The sequence below is a fragment of the Larimichthys crocea genome, chromosome VI, assembly GCF_000972845.2.
Source record: "Larimichthys crocea isolate SSNF chromosome VI, L_crocea_2.0, whole genome shotgun sequence".
NCBI lineage: Eukaryota > Metazoa > Chordata > Actinopteri > Sciaenidae > Larimichthys > Larimichthys crocea.
In genome coordinates this window covers 12,528,473-12,551,900 of record NC_040016.1, presented here as the reverse complement: position 1 = coordinate 12,551,900, position 23,428 = coordinate 12,528,473, and the positions used below count along the sequence as shown (strand labels likewise).

Here is a 23,428-nt window from a genome sequence, read left to right as displayed (position 1 = left end):
TAATCCCTCTATTATTCTTGTCGTATTGACATTTGAGGTGAAAAGTAATAATCCTCTTGGTGTATCCTATAGGTTGCATTTTATCATGCGTATCCACTCTGTCCTTCCTGCACGGTCCAGAGGAATACATTTCACGGGAGTCTTTGACACAGTTCAAGTTATATCATCCCAAGCCAGAGCTGCAGAACAAATTGATAACAGTGTATGTAACCTTACTCTCCTCTCCCTTTGATCAGATTTATTTTGATAAACTGTGTTTGTTTTATTTTTTTATGCTCTAATCCTCTGTGCCTTTATATTTTTTTTTTAGCACTGCCATGGGAAAGAAGTAATCGGGTGTCCTGTGTGCATTGAACATAAAAAGTACAGCCGAAACGCTCTCCTGTTTAACCTCGGCCTCGTTTGTGACGCCCAGACGAACACGTGTGCCCTTGGAGCCGATTGTCAGAAGCTGTCTGGGTACCTCACAACTCTGGAGGTGTGATCTGTACTTGTTACACTGATTTGATATTTGTATGCAGTAATAACACAACTCAGAGATGATCATAATTCTTTTGCTTTGATGTGTTGCAGCTGGAGAGTGGCTTTATATCAAACGAGGAGGCAAGCAGAAACTTTTACCCATCTGTCGACCCTGTTGGAAGAACTTAATGCCACAGGAGCCTGCACATTACCTATTGGTATTATTTTGTGTGTTACTGTGTGTAATCTGGGCAAACAGTCATCTGTGTCTTTAACGTCCATCCTGAAAGTGGTGGTGAAATGTGTGTGTGTGCACTACAGGAAACAGCCCTGATTTAGTCAATGGCTATAAAAGTGTGTTAAGAAAGTGATAAAACATCTTGTTCAGATACTCAGTTTGTTTGTTTGAAGATATTATTGTAGCAGCACCAAAAGTGGCTGAGCTCACAGTGCACAGATTGAATTCAGTGATATTTTATTAGCAGATAAATAGGATGCCAAGACACAGCAGTAACATGTGCAAGTATTCAATGTCAAATGTATTATTTTATGGAAAATAATATTTAGAATAATTATATTGATTATTCAAAAGGCCAAACATAACTATTACTAGTACTTTTATTTATTTTTGACTGACTTTTTTTGTCAAAAAGCACAGTAGTGACTTCTAACTGTGATTTGTCATGATAATCTAATCTTTAATCTAGTCTCTTTGTCTGTTCTGTTGTTTGTCTGTCTGTGGTAGATGATTCCAACACGATCCACCTGAAGCTGATCCAACTGCGAAAGGATCCTCCGATCGTGCAGGAGTATGATGTGCCCGTCTTCACGCTGTGCAAAGACCATTTTATCAAATCTCAGTGGGATCTCACTACTCAACAGGTAGGCCTTGTGACTGATATCAGGAGACGTTATCATAAGTCAAGTGGCGCAATTCTGAGAAAGATCAGCGATTAAAGGTGATTCTGGAGAATACCATGACGGATACTGTGATATAGTTCAACACGGCAAGTAATTTAACAAATGTTATCTAGGCTGTGGGTTTGCAAAACGTCACTGAACGTCACTGCTGTGCAGCTAACTTGCAGAAAGATTGCAGAGGCTGTTTTCCCAGAGCTGTCACATCGGCAATGCTCACAACTGTCCTGCTACTATAGCTAACATCACAACAACAGCATATCTCGGTATGCTACTAGAACACAAGCTGAATGACCATTGGCAGCTTTAACAGTACCTAGCACATAAATCATGGCTGGAATGACAAGTGTTGTGTGGCAATGTCCTATTTACAGAGTTAGGACTGTGTACAAACACCGGATTGTTTCCAGTACACACACACACACACACACACACACACACACACACACTCACATAGATGGGAGGTATCCGACCATGAGAAGATATTTGCTGCATTTGAAAAGTGTATTGGATTATATTAAAATTGCCATGCATCATCAATCCTTCATGGCAGCAAATGTCATTAGTGTACGAGTTGTCATGATTCTTAAAATACACGATTTGATTTGATTTGATTTGATTCTAAGGTCACAATTTGAATTTAAACATTTTCTTACCATGACATGTTTGAGGACCTACGTCTAGCACTCTTCATTTATTTATTTTTGTTTTGTTCTGTTTTGTTGAAAATGTAATAAATAAATCATTAAAAAAGAGATGACGATAAACAGACCATTGATTTTATGACCTCACAACTGTAAATTTACATTTTCCAATTCTTATTTAAAATGATAGGCTACCAATGGTCCCATTAACAGCCATACGTTTAACATACCCGCCATATTTTCTGGGGGAAATTTGCCACGCTTGTAGCAGCAACTTTACATTAACATGGCCGCTACGAGGCTGAGTAGTCTCCTACTGTGATGTGTTACCGTCCAAAAAAAATCCCTGGTCAAGTTTTATGATGTTTATTAACCGAAATAGTAACAACAAACTTAAATTGGCATAACATGACGAACTAAACTATAGGTTATGAAATGAGATAGGTGCTGACATGATAATAAGTAGTGAAACGTGATAATAAAAAGCGACACGGTCAACAGAAAATACCAGAGCCTGTTACCCTCTTTGTCCAAACTGCCACCAGGTAAAAGTTTGTGCCAGTTACCGTAAGTAAAGGTGTGATTTAAACAAATAAACAACACAAACTATATGCACACATTTTGGCTGCTATAACACTAAATAGCCTGATGCCAGGTGGATTTTACACAGAACAATCTGTGGGGTTGTCATTGAAAACTGTTTAGAAAAGCGTACACACTTTCAAAAAGATACTGTCCAGGTAATCGCATGAACTTTGTGTCTCCGTCTATCACGGGCGAACATTAACAAATCAAATTAATAAGTACCAAGTAACCTAGTCAAACTTCTACCGAAGTCAGTGGGAGGAAGAAAACATAGAGGGAAGCGTTCAGTGCTGTTCTTTGCTCTTTACTGAAGGAATACTTTCTATTTTAGATATAACTGATGCAAGCAGCATTCATTTATTTCCCTTTGGACACACACCAGACAACCATGAGTTTTAAATGATATACAAAAGGTGTATACCACATCCATTATTTTATAAATGGAAAGGGGGCATTAGTGAGTGAAGGTCAAGGTGCCATGTTTTCATTCAATAATGCGTCATTGCTAATTCATGAATCCTAGTACAAGCCAGTAATGTCGTGCCGTCTTTTCTTTGCTGCAGATCCTGCCCTACATTGATGGATTTAGACACATCCAAAAAATCTCTGCTGAGGCGGACGTAGAGCTGAATCTGGTCCGCATCGCTGTGCAGAATCTCTTGTGAGTACATCTCGGCGATTAAAGGCCACAAACACACACCAGCTCAGCGGCGTCCGACACATGTCAAAACACCCTCATCCACATAAGCCTCTCTTCTGTTTCTATTTCTCTGTGCTGATGCGTGTTAGCTTTTCAGAAAGGCAACAATTTCATCACATTTGCTTTTTTTTTTTTAATTTCCAAATAATGCCACACTTCATGACTCCGTCGGTGTGTTGCACTTGAATCTTTCTTTTGTCTTCACAGGTATTATGGTGTTGTGACCTTGGTGTCTATATTCCAGGTACTAAACTAAACTCACACAGCAGAACACATTGGTTTTACTTCACTGCAACTGTGCATCTATTACTGTGATTTTAAGAGTAAAAAAGAGAAAAAAAAAAAGCCATAATATTTTATAGAAAAATCTATTTTTTGTTTTGTTTTAGTTTAAGCAAAAACATCATTATTAGTGAAACCTTTCCATCAACAATGAACCTCACAGACTGCTCTCACCTTTTTATTAAAATCTCAAATTATTATGACTTTTTCTTACTTATACGCGTGTTTAGTTTGTTGATCGTCTCGTGCTGTTTTACCTCCGTCCAGTATTCCAACGTGTACTGCACCACCCCCAAAGTCCAGAGCCTCATGGATGACAAGTCCATCCAGGAGGAGTGCCTCAGCTACGTCACCAAGCAGGGTAAATAACGGTCAAATAAAGGATTGTTGTCATGTGAGCGTTATTATCTTTCTTTCATTCTGTGATTGTATTTTCGGATTGTCTGTCAGGTCAGAAGCGTGCCAGTCTGCGAGATGTGTTCCAGCTGTACTGCGGCCTGAGTCCAGGAACCACAGTGCGGGACCTTTGTTCTCGCTACTCACAGCAGCTTCAAAGGGTTGACGAAAGGTCGGCATCAGTCGCTTTATCAGTTCATGAAAAGACTAAATGATTCTTTGAAAGTCAAGTCAGAGTGACATTTTTTTTGTGTGTGTTAATACAACAACATCCAACAGTTTAAAACATCCTAAACATATGGCAGTGATGAAAATAATAATTAAAATATTAATAATACTGAAAAGGACAAAAATAAATGAATAATTAAATAAATGTAGATAGCAAAAAATAAATAATAAAAATAAATTAATTAAATAAAAAAATTCAACTGCACTAATTTGCCAACAAATTACTGTGCAGTGAATATTAGGTTACAACAACAATTCTCCCACTGCCTCCTCCAAATCGCCATTCCTTAACAGTGCCAGAAATAGTGTTCAAATGTTGTGAAATTCAGAAGCCCTCTTTTTAACAATACAGGATAGTTTCTCAAGAGCCAAACTTGATGTTAAGTTAGTTAACCAGTGGTTAAAAGAAGGGTAACCAACATTGCACAATGCAATACAGCGTTTGGCCTTTAGTAAACAGAGGTCGACCATTTTTCTTTCCTTACAGGATAAAGTACAGTCATCTGGATAAATGCCCAAAATACATAACGTAATGTGATCTGAGAGATATACCTCATCACTGAGCTCCAAAATTTTTGAATCCCTTCACATTTCCGTAAACGGTGATATAATGTACCCTGGTAACTGTTACACTTATAGCATAGTTTAAGTATATTAGGATCAAATGTATTTCATTTAAAATGTATGTTTGCATTATCGAAATTAAATTGTATCATTCTCAATCGAGTGTTGATGGTTTGAGTGTGTGTTTTTAAGAATATTTTACTCTATTCACTGAGTGAAATATCTTCTTGTATGTCTCGTATCCACTCCTGCCTTTCACTATCAGAGTTTTCCTTATGGTTTTCAACAAACATGTTATAAAACCGGGGAGACCAATCTTTTACCAAAACAGTTTTAAGAGTGACATTTATTTACGCGTGTGTCATGTCATTTGTTGCCGTTCAGGAGGTTGATCCAGTTTGGACTGATGAAGTCTCTTATTCGACGGCTGCAGAAATATCCGGTGAAGGTCATCCGTGATGAGAGGAGCAGGCTGCCTCGACTCTACACCGGTTGTCATAGTTATGATGAGATCTGCTGCAAAACAGGCAGGTTTTTTAAAGCTCTTTGATCTCTCTGTTTGTTTAGCATGACTCATGACTGATTTTCCTGAAAAACAACTCCGCTTACAATATTGTATATCATTTTTACAGGTATCAGTTACCAGGAGTTGGACGAACGTTTGGAAAATGATCCCAACATCGTTGTGTGCTGGAAATGATGCGACGAGACAGAGACTGAAAGATACAGAGATGCCTCTACCAAAGATGCCTTTAGCAAGGAATGAAAGCAGTATTTTGTCATTTTTATAAGTTAGATAGTTTTTTTTGTTAAACTAATATCAAGAACTGACATACATACTATTTAGATCAAGTGAGGAATGTGATATTTATTAATATTGTATATAAATCTGATTAATAAAAGAGATTACTGTACAGATTTAAGTGACTTGTACTTAACTGATGTGTTTTAATGTCTTCAATTCACATTTAAATGTACTTTTTACACCACTACATTTAGTCGCGTTACAAATCAAGATGATGAGCTTATAAAATATGCCACACTGTCATAGCTATATCTATTTATCTAGATACTACTTTCCCATTATATAAATCAACTATATAATACAAAATAACATAACTATATAATATGTTGCAGTATATGTGAATGGTTGTTTGTCTAGATACTCTTTCCCATTATATAAATCAACTATATAATACAAAATAACATATAACTATATAATATGTTGCAGTAGATGTGGATGGTTGTTTGTCTATAGGGAGCCCATGCAGACATGGGGAGAACATGCAAGCCCCACACTGAAAGTGTACCCAGCAGTACATTAAACAGGAAAATGCTTGTAAATAGTTTGACTTTTGAAGCTATAAGCACATTTTGGTACTAATACTTCCCTGTAATGTCTTTCACTTTCATCACTGTTCATTTTATTTTATTTTATATTTTATTTTATATTTGATATTGGGCTGCTCCGGGACCAGGGGAAGCCAATTTCGTTTCATCCCATGTTTACATGTGTTGTAATGACAAATAAAACTCCTTGAATCCTTGAATACTTGAATTTAAACACTTTACTGCCCAGCTATCTCTTTGTTTTTTTACCTGAAGGTGCACCGCCCCTCTCTGGCGGCAGGGACGTACTGCTGCAGGGTGAGCGCTTGGTTTACAGTAACCATGACAACAGCTGTAAACGGAGAGTATCGCTAACACCACTTGACTCGAGAGGAGACTTGACTGAAGAGAGAGTGAAGTTCATCTTTGTTTTTTTATTGATAGCTTGTTGTTCCCCTGACACAAATGGACACGTCGGTGATTCTGCCTGTCGAGGCTGAAGGTTTTGTTCAAAGTCTGGAAACTTTCTCCCTCAGGGATGTGGGCTCTGCCAGGTGAGATGATGACGCTTCACCTGAGTTTAGTTAAGTACACGGGGTGCACCGTGCAGCACGTGTTTGTGATCAGAAGTAAAAGAAATGAAAGAGATGTTAGAGTTATTGATGCATTATTGTGTGTGCATCGTTTTGGTAAATGTGGAGCTAATTTTAATTACTGTGTACACTGGCAGGAAGCTTGTTGTTTGTCAAAACAACAGAAGAAGCTACAGTACAAATTTAACAAATGAAATGAAATTGTATATTTCATCAGTCATAGCACTCCTACAATGATTACATTTGCTGGATTTACAGTAAAATTAGGTCTGGAGTCAGACTTGCATGAAAGTTGTAGCTTGTTCTTGTTGTCTGCAGATAGATAGATAGATAGATAGATAGATAGATAGATAGATAGATAGATAGATAGATAGATACTTTATTTATCCCAAGCTGGGAAATTACAAGTGCAGCAGCAGCATTAGTGACAATAGACAACATAAGAATACAAATATAAAGAGCAAACTATACATAATAAATTATCAAAATAGCAATAGTAAATAAAATATATTGTACATAGGTATATACAGCAAATTGGCAGTGTTGATTTGTGCAAAGTAAGAAAGGAGAAATGTGCAGTCACTGTAAATTGTAAATTATGACCTAGCTGTTGTTTGCAGTTTGTGTGAGGTATAACTGCTACTGCCCTGTAAAAACAGATATTTTTATGTCATGTATATACACTGTTACCCATAACGTTGGAATAAGTCAGGTTTTCAGACACATTCCTCTTTTTATTCATATTTATACACATCAGGTTAATTGTGGTTTAATTTTCACGGTTTGGAAGTGTTGTGGAAATTTCTCTGCTTCTGCCGGCTGACAAGGTTTAATCTTCTTTGCAAAGAAAAGGTCTAGGCATCACAAGTTACAAAGACAAAAGGATCTGGTATGTTATGTTAAGGATGGGGGAGCTTTGTGTGTCTCTAGTGGTTGATTTAATTCACTATTACAGAAGAGATTGATTAATAACGTTTTGAGAAGATACACTTTATGTATCAAGAATAAATCACATCTCATGAGAAGAGGTTAAAATATTTTATTCCAACTTTATGGGCAACAGGGTAAGAACAAGGCAAGATCATTTATATAGCAACAACAGCAAACTGAGTGTCTGAGCTCTCCGCTGGCTTCCTGTTTGATTCAGAGTTTGATTTTAAGATTTTACTGATTACTTCCAAAGCACGCCTTAGTCTGGCTCCAGGTTACATAGTAGAGATGTTAACCTCGATATGAGCCAGTTCTGGCTGCTTCAAAGTTGAGGATTAAAACTAAAGGTGACCGTGCTTTCGCCATCAGACTCGTGCCCTCGACTTTGGAGCAACCTGCCTGAGGAGATAAGGCTTACAGAATCAGTCACTTCTTCAAACACATTTTTATGGACTTACTTTTATGTGATGTTGTCTTGGTATGTGCTTGTCTGTCAACGCGCTTTATAAACTGAGTTTTTAAAGGTGCTATATGAATACAGTTATCATCATCATTGTTATTATTTCATGTTTGTAGTGCATAGAAACTGAATGATGCTTCTCTGTGTTAGTTCTGACTCTAGTGACAGTAAGCAGACCATCACAGATGACCTTTGTGTGTTGACAGGTGGTTCAGACAGCATGAGTACATCGAGAAACTTAACATGCAGGCGATACTGAGTGCTTCTGCCGTGCATGATGAGTTTGTCAAAGAGCTCCTGGTATCATACGGAAAGGTGATTGCTACATTTCTGCATGGTGTTAAAATATTTGTGGCAATTAGACAAGCCCTGCGAAAGAGTTCTCTTGTTATTTAAAGCCACCTATGACAGCACAATAAACACATTAAAACTAGCTTTTATCTACAGTGTGTTCTGTTCTTTTCCCCTTCGTCTTAAGATACCTGTTCTGGTCCATGAAATGATCCTTGTCGAAGTGTGGAAGCAAAAAGTGTTCCCCATCTTATGTCAGCTGCAGGATTTTAATCCCAAGAACACATTTAATCTTTACATGGTGGTGAGTGTGAAGCCAGATGTGACATGATGCTGATCAGCTTGCAGCACTCGTAATGATTTCATCTATCCTTTAATGTCTTCTTCTTATAGATCCACCATGAAGCCACGATCATAAACCTGCTTGAAACGATAATGTTTCATAAGGTCAGTGCATACACAAATACATACCCCTACATTTTATTAATCTGCAGCATATCTTATATGTGTTAAAGCACGAACATGCTCAGTTTAGGCTCTTTGTGTCTGATATATGATATGTTAAAAGAGTTTTATGTGTTGCACAGGAGTCATGTGAGGCAGCCTATGACTCTGTCCTCGACTTGGTGGATTACTGCCATCGCAAGCTCACCCTGCTGGCCAGCAAAGCGACCAGGGGGGACGTAACAACTCATGACCAGCGCAGAGAAACAGAGAAAGCAGTTGTATCCTCTATAGAGGTACGAAAGTCTGATATACATGCTGCTTTTGTTGGTTTGATTGTTCAGACTAGTACAGAGGAGTCTTTATTACCTTTAAAATCGATCAGTCACCTCCTTTTTTTCACATGATGAAGGAGCTGCAGACGCAGAATGCTGCACTGGAGTTTGAAATCTCCCTGAAGGCCGTCTCTGTCTTGCGCTACATCACAGATCACACCGAGAGGTATGGCGAAATTATTTTTTTTACGGTATGTTTAAGTCTAAATTGTGGGGAAAAATATGACCTGCGGGGTCAGTATCTTAAACATTTATATGAACAACAATTCAAATGCCACAGATATTAAATTTACAACAATGTGAATCAGAAAAAAGTCTAAATTTTCAAATTTGACAAACTGAAATTATCTTGAAGATGGACTATTCATCAAATATCAGATCAGATTAGCCAATTGGTTTTCTGTTAACTGACCATTTATTAATTTATCAGTTATTTTACATCTACAGCTAACAGGAGAGTATTTTTTCTTTACAGCATCAGCGTTATCAATCGCTTGCTATGCACCCATAACGTGCCTTGCGTACTGGTTCAGCTGATTGACTGCTGCCCTTGGAGTCGCTGCAGGGAAGGTACGACACCTCTCGCATATCAAATGTGCCTTGAATTTGCTTTCATCTAATGGGTGACCTTTTATTCAACCGTCTCGTCTCTGTCTCCTACTGAAGGTCAGGTGGAAAAGTACATAAATAGCAGATGGCAGAAGATTCCTGTTGAGGACCGTTTAAAGATGACAAAACTAGACGGTCAGGTCTGGATTTCCCTTTACAACCTGCTGTTAAAGGAGGACTGCCAAAGAAAATATGACTTCAACAGTTTCAACAAGAGCCAGCTTCTAAAGGTATACTGTGCGCAATGTTGACAGTGTTATCAGTTTTCATCAGTCCTTTATCTTCAGAGTTGAATTATTAATGTGTAGCCTGATTTTAAATCATACCAGTCAACTCTTCCTCCTCCTCATCCTCCTCCTCCTGCTGCTGTATATTTTCTGTAAACTTAAGATTAGGAAGTGGTGAGTGCCAGATCATTGTCCTCCAACTTGTTAAAACACAGATTCGGTTTCCAAGGGTTGTTTTGACTAAGATGTTTCCTCCTATTATATGCTTTCTCATCCTCTTCCTGTTGCATTAATTATATAAGCAGAGGGCCTTGTGCATCTTCCTGTAATCACATTTTTTTCTCAGATGCACTCTGTTTAGCTCATTGTAGAAAATTCTGATGTTGTTGTAGTTGCTGTATTATTTGTGGACTTCTTGTGCCTCAGCTCCGGAGTTTCTTGACAGAGGTGTTGATTGATCAGCTGCCAAATCTGGTGGACCTGCAGCGTTACCTGGCTCATCTTGCTGTTACAGACCCAGGCCCTCCAAAAAAAGAGCTAATTTTGGAACAGGTACACAAACACACATGCACACTTATCTCTACTCCTCACTGTGCCCCTGTGTGTTTACCTTAGCTTTGCTTTATGTACAGATCCCGGAAATGTGGAACCACATTGTGAGAGAAAATTCTGGGAAGTGGAAGGCAATAGCAAAGTATCAAGTCAAAGAAACGTTCAACCCATCTGAAAGTGAGCTGAGGCTACAGGCACAGAGGTAATACTTTTCAGTATTACACAGGTGTGAGTACTGAAGGCACAGAGAATCTGTTTGCATTGAGTATTATCAAGGTGTTGTTTTTTTTTTTACCAGGTTGGCCCAGACGTACAACTTGAATGTGATGGAGAGTTTACTTCCCGAGAAGCCAAAGTGTGGATCCTGTGGGAAAGAGGCTGCAAAGAGATGTTCTCGATGTCAGGGAGAATGGTACTGTCACAGGTAAGACTTACATAGATATGAGTCCAGCAGCCTCATGATACCCTCATGAGCTTTGAAACGCCTCATGACACCCTGGAAGCTGAACGACGTGATGTAAAATCTTGTTTATCTTATTGGTTTTCAGAGAATGTCAGGTGAAGCACTGGCCTAAACACAAGAAAGCCTGCCAGCTTATGGGTACAGAGGCCTCAGAGACGATCCAGAGGGACCAGACCATCAACAGCTAAGAGAGAGACTGCTGAAGCACATGTTAAGGACAGGTGGCAGATTTGGATTCCTGTGTATTTTAAGTAGGAAAAAAGTTTATGCATCTTGCATCTTTTACAGAATTTTGTTGTTCCTGACTGTAATGTCTGTTCCTATGTTAACAAATAAAAATGCTTTAAAAACGTCCTATGCGTTGTCTTCACACCCAGTAATATTAAAGGTCCAGTGTGTAGCATTTAGTGGCAGGAAAAACTATGGCTGCAAAATTCACATAAAAAGCAAAAGGTCATATCTAGATCAGTGTTTGGTTTGTCTGTTCTGGGCTACTGTAAAAAAGAAACTGGTGGTTAAACATGGTGGACTCTGCACTCACTGTAGGTATAAAGAGCTCATTTTAAGGTGATTACTATATATTATACTCCTAAATCTTACACACTGGGCCGTTAAGAACAAATGCTTGTAGGTGTTCAAAGTAACGACATTCAGAAGAATTTTATTTATCCCACTGAGGTAACAGCATCACATACACAAAACTCAGTAACATACTACACATACAAACAAACAATACAAGGGAGCTAAGTGTGGAAATGTCTATGAATAATTAGATAAATAAACTTGATTTTCACAATATGACAACAAGATAAAACCAGATAAATCATACACCAACAGCACAAATGGTTAAAAGGGCGTTTATCTGTACTGTAAACCTAATATTTACTTATTTCTAAAGAATCTGGGGATATTCCTGCATGTTCAGTTCAGACTTTACCCTTCAGTGTTGGATTGTTGACCTGTCAGTAAGGTTGGCTGGGTTCAAGCATCATAAATATTTTTAGTCTTGAAGTTTATTTATATATATGTTGTAGTTTTGCTTTTAGTGCTGTGACAAATAAAAGCCAGATCCATCATACTTTGAGACAGTGGCTGGAAAAGGGTGGACGACTCTGCACGCCCACTCAGCTGCGCTCCGGACTCAGAAGCACCCCCTATGTGAAAACATTCCGGATGTCGGTACAGCTCTGTCTCATCTCACTCTCTCTTTTTTTTTTTTGTCGTGATATGCTTCTTCCTCCTACAACACAGTCTGAAAACACCAGAAGATGTATTGAGACGTCCTCAGATACGGAGATGTTACCGTAAAAACGATCGGGCCTCTCTCTTGTCTCTTACAGCTGTAAACCAGCCGGTGATGATAGATTATTTCCAGAGATGTAGCCGAGGCTGCACACCTCCGTTACTTGGAAACTGTCAGAAAAAAAATTCTGCGGAAAGTTTTTCTCTCTTTGAGATGGAAGAAAGTTTGAGACAAAGCGGTTGCCACGGCCCTGTTTTGGTAAGTTAGACAGAAATGTTGATTTTGTTTTGTTAGTTTCAGAAGTTATTCGTTGGATTTACCGAGCTTGTTTTTGTGAGTTTTCATCCTCTGACTTCTCGTAAATGCATCTTTAATTGACTCGAGTAATTACAGCTGCTCGGAAACAAAGCCATGTTGTGTATGTACATTAAACATTGTACAAATACTTACATCTAACTTTGGACATATATTTATAACTGTACTGTACTTACAGTAGACTATTTCCACTTTATGCTACTATACTTACGCTCGAATACATTAATCTGATACAATATTTACATACTTGTATGTACACTTTGTAAACTTTCAGTTTATAAAATGTGGTGTATTCTATAGCCAGTAGCTTATATAGATTAAATTGCAATTAAAGTCAGCTCCTGCATGACTGCATTTAATATTAAAATACTGTTTTCTGTTGTGTGATGAGCACTTTCACTTTTAATGCCTAAACATTTAGCTGATAAATCTGTTTGTTTAAAGTATCATTTATATATATATATATATATATATATATATATATAATATAGATATATATATATATATATATATCAAGCAGCGTGTTTACTTGTAATTAAGTATTTTTTTAAATTGTGGTATTTACTTACTTAACTAGGATCTCAAAACATCTGCCACCACTTTATATAGTCCTTATAGTTTCTTCCATATGATAAATGACCTTTTCGAAAACACCACATAAACAACAACTTAAAGAATACTATACACTCACACACAAACTCATAAAGTCAAATGAAATAGAGCATTATAATTTCAAGATCACAGTTTTTTAACATGTTAACACAGGAGCCAAATTGGCAGGTATCAGTGTGTTATTGTATGTTTTTTCCACCTGTCAGTGATAATGGAGGAAGTCAGGCTCTGAGAGACACAATGTCTTGGGGGGAGTTCATCGAGCTCCGTGACCTGAGGTCGGACAGAGAGCAGATAGAGCTGACCGGATCACGCTCGCCCTGCTCGCCTCCACGCCTGGAAAGAACAAACGCCCTGAGAATCAGCCCGGGGAAGGTGCCAGACCTGTTGAGCCGGGTGGGCATCATCCGAGTCCTGAGCAGCACCCAGGACCCCCAGCTCCCTGAGGAGAAGGGAGAGGGACACAACTTCCAGCCTTGCAGCCACGCTCAGCCCACGTGGTGTGACTTGTGTGGAGACTTCATCTGGGGACTTTACAAGCAGAGCCTGCGGTGTGTCAGTGAGTTGGCTTACGTAGGCTGTTTCATGTCTGGGTGTGTTCATGTGTGATTACCACTGTGCATAAGCATGATCAGAAATGAGAGCAAGACTGAGAAAAAGAGGAAATTTGGTTAAACGGAGAAAGATGTAGCTGCCAGTGTAGGTGCAGGCCTGTAAAACTCTGTACTCCAGCTGCTAACTGGACTAAAATGCATGCAGATGTTGAAGTTTGTTTTTGTGGTTTGGTCATTACCATGGCTCAGGGTTGACTAAAAACCTGTATGCTCTACTTGCTACATTTTTCTAGAGTTGCAATAGTCTACTTCCCCTCCATCAACTGAAACCCAGTGAAATACAGCTGCGGTTTGTGTAAAACACTTAGTGTGCAGGAAAGAATTGCTTCTTAACAGTAATCTGAATACAAAACCACAATCAATCATGATGACACACTGACACATTTTGGTCAAACAAAAGATTGTGAAATAGGTATAAACTGAAGTGTAAATTCATGTGACCCTTGATATTTTGTATCTTCCCTCTGTTTTATATCCCAGCTGCACTCAACATGTTTATTTTTGTTTATTCTATCTATGTATGTGTATATATACATATACTGTATATACTATATGACACAAAGAGGAGTGGGTGGTGAGTACTAGAGAAATTCAAGTATTGCAGTGACCATTATTGGCCAGAGGAGGAGGACATCACCCACTCAATACAATATCACATGCACGTTTACAAGTGTCATATGTGTGAATATACGTTTGCCACTGTCTGTCTAAACTCTGACTGTGACTTCCTGCACTTACAGATTGTAGATTCACATGCCATTACCGCTGTCGTGCACTGATCCGGCTGGACTGCAGCTGGGACCGAGGCCCTCTGACTGACCACACATGTGTTGTGGAGCACACGGTAGAAACAGACACAAATGTGGTAAGGACTTTTTGCATTTGGCAGCATGACTGCCTTAGTGCTCCTCATTTGTTACTGGATAATATGCAATTGCTCACAATCAAAAGTGGCAGTAGACACTGTTTACTTGCTCTTTATGGCATCTTCATCATCAATAAATTATCATCAGCTCATACAGACCTCTATACTTAGCATGACCTTGTGACCTGTTTTAGGGAACAATAAATTACTTTATTGCCAAAAATGGGAACCATTCGATCATGCAGGGTATCAAGTGAGGTGGCAGCAAGTAACATCAGATTTGTAAAGGGAAGTAAAAGGATTTAAAAGGGAAGTTTGTCATTGTTAAGAAACCATGATGTGGTGTCTCGCTGGTAGTGGACCCAAAATGCAAGGAGCAGAGTTTGCCAAATAAGCAGCCGTTTATTAGACCACGGGAAAAGGGGCAGGGGGGTGCCACGGGTGCCAGGAAGGCAGCAGGGGCAGGGGAGCTCACGGGGGGAGCTTGAGCCGGGGACGAGGTAGGAGAGGCCGTCGAGGGTTTAGGCTGGGGCGGACTGGTGCAGAAGCCTGGTGGTGAGGAGGGCGAAGAGCTGGAGTCTGGTGACAGAAATAAAAGTCAATACTCAGATAACTCTTAGTTACAAAGTCTTAGAGGAGCCTGATTGATCTACCACGACGCAGTGACAATCTGGCAGCAGATGCAGGAGGCCAGCCTCTAAATACTCTATATATTATATATATATATATATATATATATATATCTATATATATATATATACTACACTCAGAAAACAACTCAGAAAAATCATTTGAGAGCTTTTAGAGTGATTAAAATATGCAAATTTGGGTTGGTTGACTGCAGTCACCATTGACTGGTGAGGATCTTTTTCCTTTAAACGATGCCTTTTCTTTCTGCACCACATTAGTGTGATTCGTAAAGAGCAGAGTCAAGGCTGTGGGCCAGTAGCTGTTCAAGGCAGCTGTGTGTTTGGTCTCTTGGTAACAGAGTTTATTCCCTCACTATCTAGCACTTGTTGCTTATCAAAGGACGACTGGAATGTAAAACCTTCAACAAGCTGTTCAGCACAGTATGAACAGTATGGAGACATGGCAAGATATTATGCTGGTGATGGAGGCTTCTGTGTGCACTGGATTTTCACACAACAGACATGTTGACTTAACACGGCATGAAAAGCACATATGGTGTAACAGTAAGCAGTGCCAGTGAGCCCTCGGTCTGCCTCACCTGAATAAAATGCAGCCATAATTAATGTTATTAACAACATGTGTTTTTCCTTCATCTGCGATAAACACAACCTATTACAAAACAGACAAACAAATGATATAAAACACGATCATTATGTTCTGTATCGACTCTTATCTGGAAGATATTAAGAAATGTCTGCACCGATTGGACACATGCCCTTATTTATTTTGTTCTCATCTGTGTTATTACTTGAATCATTTAAAAGGGTAGGATGTGGGTGGGATGTTTCAGACAGCAAAAAAGAGAACTGCCTCAAAATCATAGCTATTTTCATTTCATTTCTTTAAATGTTATTCATTTTCTAGCAGAAGTGAAAGCAAATGTCATCAACATCCTGATTACAGTTTTCAGTGGCTCGATTCTCACTAAAAAAAAAGTAATAAATGTGGCGTCATCTTGAGTCACATTACTGTCCCACTGATGATTTATCATGTTTATATTGCATTGTATGCATACTGAAGATTAGTTTTGTCATTCCCAACACTGCTTTGTGTTTAATCAATATCTGCCCCAATATCCATCAGGCGTATTGGACCTGTTACTTTCATTATCAATTCATCTGCAGAGTATTTAGTCAGTTCAATTAATAGTTTGTCTCTGAAAGGTCAGAAGATTATGAGAAAGTCTACATAATTTTCCAGAGTAACATTCATTTATCTTGTCTTGTTCAACCAAGTGTCCAAAACTAATTTATTGAGAATGATGAAAACAGAAATGAGCCAATAATTACAATCAGGAGACAGGAAATGTTCTGCAGTTTGCTTGGAAAGTGGGTAAGTTACAATGAAGTTCAGTTTACTCATCACAAGGAGGACTACTCAGTCGGTACTAGTTGTATTACTGTAAGTCTTCTGTCTTCTGAAGGGTCTTTCTGAGGTTTGGAGAATTAACCCTGATGACATCATTAGTGTTATCTCAGTTTAGGCTTCATCTTTAAAAAGAGAAATCTTGTGTTACACACTGGAGACATGTGGATTTGAAAGAAGTGGGCATTTCTGAGACAGACAGGGTCCAGTGCTACGTTCACATCACACTATATGGCTGAGAGAAACTTGATTATAGAGTCGGTTGTGTGAGGACTAAAATACCATGCACTGACAATATACAAACCACTATTCAATGTGGGTTTAATTTACACTGAGCAACGTGTTTTTTGGTTGACGTGAGGCATCCATGTTTGTTTTTTCTCACTGCAATATTAGAGGAGTCAGACATAGAAATATAGGTCAGTTTCCCAGTGATAATTATGACCTGGAAGTTGACATAAACTCTCTTTACAAGTCAGAAACCCATTATTTAAGACAACTCTAATATGATATAAACATGACATAATGAAAGGGTTGCATTATAGGGATTGTAGGATCATGTTTTTTTTAGCACTAACAGCCACTTTAATTTTGTTTTTATATCTTCCTCTTCTCTTAATTTACTGTTGATCGAGTAATCCACTGGTTCTCAAACTGTGGTACAAGTACCACTGGTAGTACTTAAATTTACTATAGTGGTACTTTAGAGGAGGAATCTTTGAAATATGTTTTATATGAAATAAAATAATTGAAAATGTATTAAAGAATGTACAACATTGTGAATCAAATTAAAGGAAATCCCTAAAGTTATTAGTTATTTAAAATAAGTTTGCATTTCCTGAAATATCTTGTTTCAATATCAGCCTGATACGTAGATGTGCATATATCCATGATTAGTTAAAATCTTATGTGAGATAGTGAACAGAGGTGAAATTATTTAAATGATTCAAAGACTCTGCAAATGTGGCTCCAAACAGGTAAATATTAGAAACTATGATCAGGAGAACTCTGCTTCTTGAACCGGTTCTGTTCAGGATTCAACAACAGTGAACAATAATCTTCTTCTTTCGGTTCGGCCTACGCTGCTGGATTTTGATGTATGTCAAAATAGTGGTACTTGTAGAGAAATATTTGTTGAGGTGGTACGTGATGTAAATAAATTCAGAAAAACACTGAACTAATTGATTCATTCAGAAATGTGTGGTGGTATTTCAAGGGCCTGTGGTGGTATCGCCTTAGTGGCACACTCAATCTGTTATAAGGGGCAGGAGCAAAAAAAAAAAAGGGCACCCAAGGGGGCACTTTATCACATGTCCACGACCCCACCTTTTATCAGCTTGAAATCGCCAAACCAATTTGCAACCTCCTTAGTTAATTTTCGAGACAAAAACACCTCTGGATGCATTTAAAAGGATCTACAACCAATGAGAGGAACTAAAACATGATACACCTAGTAAATTTAAACTCAACAAATCCTGTCGGAAGTACAGCAGATGCATCTTCCTTATCAACTAAAGCTTTAAGCTGTGTTTGTTCTTCTTTTTAGAGAAAATGTCTGTCTGTTCCTCAATCTGGTTCTCCCTATATGGCATGATTCATTATTTCCCCCACAGGAAGGCCATCCAAGACATGTTTTTTTTCAAACATGGGTCACCAGGGGGATGATTCCCCCCTGAGTCCACCAGTGCTTCCCCCTTTTTGATAAACATGTGGTTTGCAGGCACTCTCAAGCAAACTAGATAAGCTAAAACGTGACTTTAGTTGGCATCCAGGTTCTTTAATTATTGTTTTGTGCTTTTAAAGTTTAAGATCTTCTTAAATCTTACGAGTTAAGGGACAATAAATGTCATCCCATGTGGTCTATGTCTGTGCGTATGGTGTGACCACCACATGACATTTTCAGCGGGGAGGACAGGCAGCATCTATGGGAGAATCAGTGGGGGAGAGCGGGAGGGGTGAAGTCTTTGGTATTTCCCGTGGTCGGTCGTCCAATCGCGACCAGCCGCGGTGGTTTTGTGTATTTTCCAAACTCTAGTCAACGGACCTGCTGGGTGGGGCGTCGGCGGCTGCGGCGGTGGGGGGAAGGAAAGGAAGCCAAGCACCAAGCAAGCAAGGGCGGGGGCTTCAATACATCCTGTTTCACAGAGACTGAGTTTATACAGTGGAAACGTGGCCGGTAGATTAACTCAGAGGAGAAGTGTTTAGATTTTGTCGGTTTGACTTGTTGTTATCGAGGCGTTACAGAGATATTTAGTCGAGTAGTTGACCGTTGACAGTTGAAGCGAACGTTGCCGTTAGTTATAACGTTTAAACTCCGGTTTAATTCACACTTTTAGTGGTCGTAGTTTAAGTTCAGTTTGTTGACTTTAGTGTTAAAGCTTTTTAACCGTAAGTTAAGCATGACAAACGAGGGTAGCAGCTCGGACAAAACCCCGTCCTTCGAGATGACCTGGGGCAGCTCCACCAGCAGCGGCTACTGCAGCGAGGAGGACTCTGACTCCGAGTTCGAGCAGTACTTCACCGCCCGGACGTCTTTCTTCCCAAAAACACGGAAAGATAACGTTAATGCTAACGTGAAGAAGGTGAGAGCTAGAAACTAAACACACAAAAAAAATAAAAGTTAAAGCTTGAATAAGAAAGTCATGTTAAAAAAAGAAAAGAGAAGAAAAGATAAACCAAAAAAGGGGAAGTGGGGTCAGAGACGTGGGTGATGGGTGCTTCAACATCTCGCGTTAGTTGATATTTCTCCTCTCCTCTTGACATTTTTGTTAAAATTAAGTACTTTATTCACATTTTTCACAGTTGGCACATTAGGGTGTGTTTGCTCGGGAGCACCCCATGTTTTGGTAGGTGTTTTGCTCAAGGGCACCCCGGCAGAGATGACGTCTGCCAAGTGAGCTTTAAAGGGTGGAGTTCAGGTTCCTCCAGTTCTCAGTAAACAGACTTATGTGAACAAACCTATAAAGTGTGTGTATATATATATATAAGTGGATACACAGGTGCTTTTATTGGTACTGAACTTCACCCTGAGATCAACCCAAATGTCTTGTTTTGTGACGCACACACGCCTCTCGAGTTTCCTGCGCCCACTATTCATTGGCTGTTCCTACAGGTTTCACACACTTATTTCACAGTCACCAATGAGTCATGAATTGTTTTGGATTTGTTCATTTTCTGTCACCCCGCGCCCACTCACGGATCATCTTTCTTTATTGAGAAACAGATGCAGTTTGCAGTAAAACACGCCGACAGTCACTGTTTTCTACCCTTCTCCACAGGAGCCGGTTTTGTTTAACATTGTTGGGCCGCGTTTGACGCTCCTTTTGTGGGCATGTAGAGACAGGGTTGTTGCATATGTTATCCTCCTACTGTTGCCATATTGGAACACTCAACTTGGCCCTTGTATTGATTTATTGACTTGTTAACAGCAGCATCTTAATTCTGCAGTCTCTCAATCTGCCTCAGGATTGCCTTTATTGATCTGCCGCTTGACATTTATTTATGAGCTACAGAGTACTTTTAATGCTTCCAACTCTGCCTGTGTTGTTTTTAATTAGACAATCCAGTGTGTGGGAGATAAATGGAGGCAAGAAAGTTCATGTTTGAAATGCTAGGTTATAATAATGAAGAAATCTTTGCAAGCATCGACACAAGTAAGCACTCTGATATTTGGATTATACTCCTCCTAAGGAAACCCCCTGCTCCTACTTCGAGGAATTAGCTGGAGTACAGTACGGAAAAATAAATATGTGCTGCCTCAGAGACAATTTTCTTTCGCTGCAGGAAATACCGGTGGTCAGTAGACCCAGAAGAAAGCCCTAATTGAGCTAATGCTCACGCAAGACGCTGGAGGCCAAATGTACATGACTGGAACATGACTGAAACATGACTAGGAGTATGCGGTTGATGAGGGTGCTGACTTCACAGGATGTGCCTGTAAAACAAGGGAGGGCATTGTCTCGCTCTCCCACTTGTGAAAGCCAGAGAGGGGAGGCTATTTATACGTGAATACCAAGTTGAGGAATGCAGGACTGTTGGTCGCAGCCATTACAAACAGCTGCAAGTTATACCCCCCCCTCCCTCTCTCTCACTTCCTCCTCATCCTGCCTCCCTCCCTTCGTTTACCCCTCCTACACCGAGGGATCAGAGCAGTCCGACAGGATTGGGCAGAGCTGACATCATCGTTTTTCGCCTTTGCTACGTTGTCAGGAAGTTGAGTCTGATGCAACTGGTGCTCGCTGTTAGAAATAACCAACAGAGAGAAACAGAAAGTTAAATATGAACACAGTTATTTAAGTGGGTATTTGTAATCGTCTTCTACACAACATGAAGCGATCTTTTTGAAGAGGAACTTGATTAAATCTGGCTTTCTTTGACATCATAGCTCCAAAACATCCGTTCTCACTTCCCAAATATCACTTTGAGACACAATGTTTTCATACACAGCAGCAGGGTGTTTATTAAGAGATTATTTCCCCATGTAAAAGCCTGATCCTTTTGACTTACTCAAGAGGGTGAACAGCACTTCAGTCATGTTTTTGTGATTGGTACAAAACATTAGGTTATCATAATCATTATCATAATGTCTGTAGTTATTGCAGAACATGACATTTTTCATGTTACAAACCACGGCCATGTCCAGTTTCCATCCTCGTACTGGTGTGGTTGTTCTGAGGTTTGTTTTCTTTGGAGGTGAGCACTGACATCTGCTGGTTTAACACTGTAACTCCTCACTGTTCTCCTCCCAGGATGAAAAAGTCGAATGGGGAAAGCAGGAGCTGACAACTGCAGATATTCAGCAGAAGGTGAAGGAATACAACGCTCAAATCAACAGCAATCTGTTCATGAACATGGTGAGTGGTGATGCTTCACGACATATCCACGCGTTTTTAAAGGTTGTTTTTCTCCTTCAGTGTAACATCTTTGTTTCGTCCCCACAGAACAAGGATGGTTCATACACTGGCTTCGTAAAAGTGCAGTTCAAGTTGGCCCGCCCCGTGTCTGTTACACCTCCAAAGAAAGGAGGTCACGACGCTGGAGGGAAGAAGGCGAGTGGAGTGAAACGTCGTACCTCTTTCTACCTGCCAAAGGACGCATCCAAGCACCTGCACATAAGCTCACGCACTTCTGCTCGTGAAGTCATCGAGGCTTTGCTGAAAAAGTTCACCGTGGTGGACAATCCTGGCAAGTTTGCTCTGTTTGAGCGCAGCGAGCGCCATGACCAAGGTATTACTCAGCCTTCATTGTTTACTCATTAGCCTCCGGACAGCATTAGTCACTTTTTTTTCAGTGGAAATTTATGTTGTACGCTAACGTTGAGTCTTTCTGTCTTTGTCTTTCAGTTTACATTCGCAAGCTGTCTGACGATGAACGTCCTCTCCGCCTGCGTCTGTGCTCTGGGCCCAATGAGAAGGTCCTCAGCTTTGTTCTCAAAGAGAATGAAACTGGAGAAGTCAATGTGAGTGCAGCATGAACACCCTTGATCCAAACATGGCTAATTTATGTACTCTACATTCACTAATGTGATTTTTTTCCCCCTCTCCTTACAGTGGCATGCCTTCTCCATGCCTGAGCTGAAGAACTTCCTGCGCATTCTGCAGCGTGAAGAGGAGGAACACGTGAAGCAGATAGTGCAGCGATACGCTCTCGCCCGCACTAAAATGCAGGAGGCTTTGGCTGGCTCGACCCCCGGCTGAAACGTCTCCGGCGTCGAAGGGGTTTGAACGTGCACCTCTTGGCTCGGCAATCATCGGAAGATGATGACCAGTCATCGCTGCATCCAAAGATCCCAGAGATACATAACTAAAAAAAAAACGCCTCTTGGGTGAACGAGAGAGTGAGACAGGGCGCAAGACAATGAGAGAGAGCTAGCGCGAATGTGCGTGTGAAATGATGCGAGAGAAGTGCCTTACACCTGGAGAGTCTGATGTGCCTGAGCGAATGAGTTGAGAGAAGTGAAGACTGGCAGATGAGACGGGTCGTATCCAGTAATGTCTTTTTATTATTGGGTACCATCAGATTATCCCCAGTGCCTCAGCTGTGTCACTTTTAACTTTAAAGAACATGCCAGTTCTGGCATTTTTAGGTATAAATCGTGTCGATTTTATACATTCAGAAATCCAAGTTGAACCCTGTGTTGTAATTGAGCAGATAATCACATCTGCGAGTTTCTTTTATTTCTCTATAATACAAAATTTGAATTACTACCTTTCAAAAAACTACATAATCCATAACCGTAATGACATTTTTTTCAGTTATCCCGTTAGAAAGTTAAAGACACGTTTGTTGCTGAAAGGTATTTGGATTTTCGTTCGACCCTCACAGCGTCTGCCATGTCGTCTCGACACCCCCTGAATGGGTGCAACTCTTTTTTTTTTTTTTTTTTTCCTGTGTCAAATTGTGAGCTTGACTGATGTATGGACATTTGTATGCAACTATGAATGTCAAGAGCGAGCAGTGTCGAAGTGAAGTCACTCTGGTTGACTGGAATCATGAATGAATATTGGTATACATGTGTTTCACTGGAAGCTGTGCGTCATTCCTTTTTTTAATTATTAATATCTGTGTTTTTTTCTTTCTGTCTCTTTCAAAGAAAATGTCTGTCTTCTCAGTTCTTTGTGTCCGACTATGCACAAACCTTCAAACTGTTCAGTAAAGATCTTTCTATTTCCAACAACTTTTTTTTTAAACTGTTCAGTAAAGATCTTTCTAT

General features: G+C 39.7%; 3 protein-coding genes across 5 annotated transcripts in view; all 3 read left to right on the top strand.

Moving 5' to 3' along the window:
• nprl2 (NPR2 like, GATOR1 complex subunit) overlaps positions 1 to 5,709 on the top strand; it is a 7,976-nt gene extending 2,267 nt beyond the window's left edge. Inside the window, exons 6-12 of the mRNA XM_027278811.1 lie at positions 1,208 to 1,344; positions 3,173 to 3,270; positions 3,517 to 3,553; positions 3,859 to 3,952; positions 4,042 to 4,159; positions 5,164 to 5,306; positions 5,412 to 5,709. Coding sequence (XP_027134612.1) covers positions 1,208 to 1,344; positions 3,173 to 3,270; positions 3,517 to 3,553; positions 3,859 to 3,952; positions 4,042 to 4,159; positions 5,164 to 5,306; positions 5,412 to 5,479 — 695 coding nt within the window. The 3' untranslated portion in view covers positions 5,480 to 5,709. The remainder of the gene's footprint in view (positions 1 to 1,207; positions 1,345 to 3,172; positions 3,271 to 3,516; positions 3,554 to 3,858; positions 3,953 to 4,041; positions 4,160 to 5,163; positions 5,307 to 5,411) is intronic.
• Positions 5,710 to 6,511: 802 nt separating this feature from the next.
• Positions 6,512 to 11,281, top strand: zmynd10 (zinc finger, MYND-type containing 10). 2 transcript variants are annotated; one of them, XM_019262933.2, is made up of 12 exons: positions 6,512 to 6,662; positions 8,298 to 8,406; positions 8,570 to 8,686; positions 8,776 to 8,829; positions 8,970 to 9,122; positions 9,239 to 9,327; positions 9,637 to 9,731; positions 9,828 to 10,000; positions 10,424 to 10,549; positions 10,630 to 10,751; positions 10,848 to 10,973; positions 11,098 to 11,281. In XM_019262933.2, exons 1-12 carry the CDS (start codon positions 6,574 to 6,576, stop codon positions 11,198 to 11,200), a joined length of 1,356 nt encoding a protein of 451 aa, XP_019118478.2. In that variant the 5' UTR covers positions 6,512 to 6,573; the 3' UTR covers positions 11,201 to 11,281. The 2 variants fall into 2 exon arrangements, with proteins under 2 accessions (XP_019118478.2, XP_027135388.1); XM_027279587.1 differs by lacking the exon at positions 8,298 to 8,406 and having other exon boundaries at positions 6,553 to 6,662.
• Positions 11,282 to 12,239: 958 nt separating this feature from the next.
• Positions 12,240 to 23,392, top strand: LOC104930949 (ras association domain-containing protein 1). Of its 2 annotated transcripts, XM_010745850.3 has the most exons (7): positions 12,240 to 12,513; positions 13,389 to 13,741; positions 14,537 to 14,661; positions 21,465 to 21,569; positions 21,657 to 21,942; positions 22,059 to 22,174; positions 22,266 to 23,392. In XM_010745850.3, the coding sequence occupies exons 2-7, from the start codon at positions 13,423 to 13,425 to the stop codon at positions 22,410 to 22,412; spliced, it is 1,098 nt and encodes a 365-aa protein (XP_010744152.1). In that variant the 5' UTR covers positions 12,240 to 12,513; positions 13,389 to 13,422; the 3' UTR covers positions 22,413 to 23,392. The 2 variants fall into 2 exon arrangements, with proteins under 2 accessions (XP_010744152.1, XP_010744153.1); XM_010745851.3 differs by lacking the exons at positions 12,240 to 12,513; positions 13,389 to 13,741; positions 14,537 to 14,661 and adding an exon at positions 18,789 to 19,298.
• The last annotated feature ends 36 nt before the right edge of the window (positions 23,393 to 23,428 follow it).

Excerpts from the sequence above, each read along its gene's own strand:
- zmynd10 (XM_019262933.2), top strand. The coding sequence starts at position 6,574 with ATGGACACGTCGGTGATTCTGCCTGTCGAGGCTGAAGGTTTTGTTCAA. Across the intron at positions 6,663-8,297 it reads AGGGATGTGGGCTCTGCCAG|GTGGTTCAGACAGCATGAGT; the intron begins GTGAGATGATGA and ends GTGTGTTGACAG. Across the intron at positions 10,752-10,847 it reads CTGAGGCTACAGGCACAGAG|GTTGGCCCAGACGTACAACT; the intron begins GTAATACTTTTC and ends TTTTTTTACCAG.
- LOC104930949 (XM_010745850.3), top strand. The coding sequence starts at position 13,423 with ATGTCTTGGGGGGAGTTCATCGAGCTCCGTGACCTGAGGTCGGACAGA. Across the intron at positions 13,742-14,536 it reads GCAGAGCCTGCGGTGTGTCA|ATTGTAGATTCACATGCCAT; the intron begins GTGAGTTGGCTT and ends CTGCACTTACAG. Across the intron at positions 14,662-21,464 it reads TAGAAACAGACACAAATGTG|GATGAAAAAGTCGAATGGGG; the intron begins GTAAGGACTTTT and ends TTCTCCTCCCAG.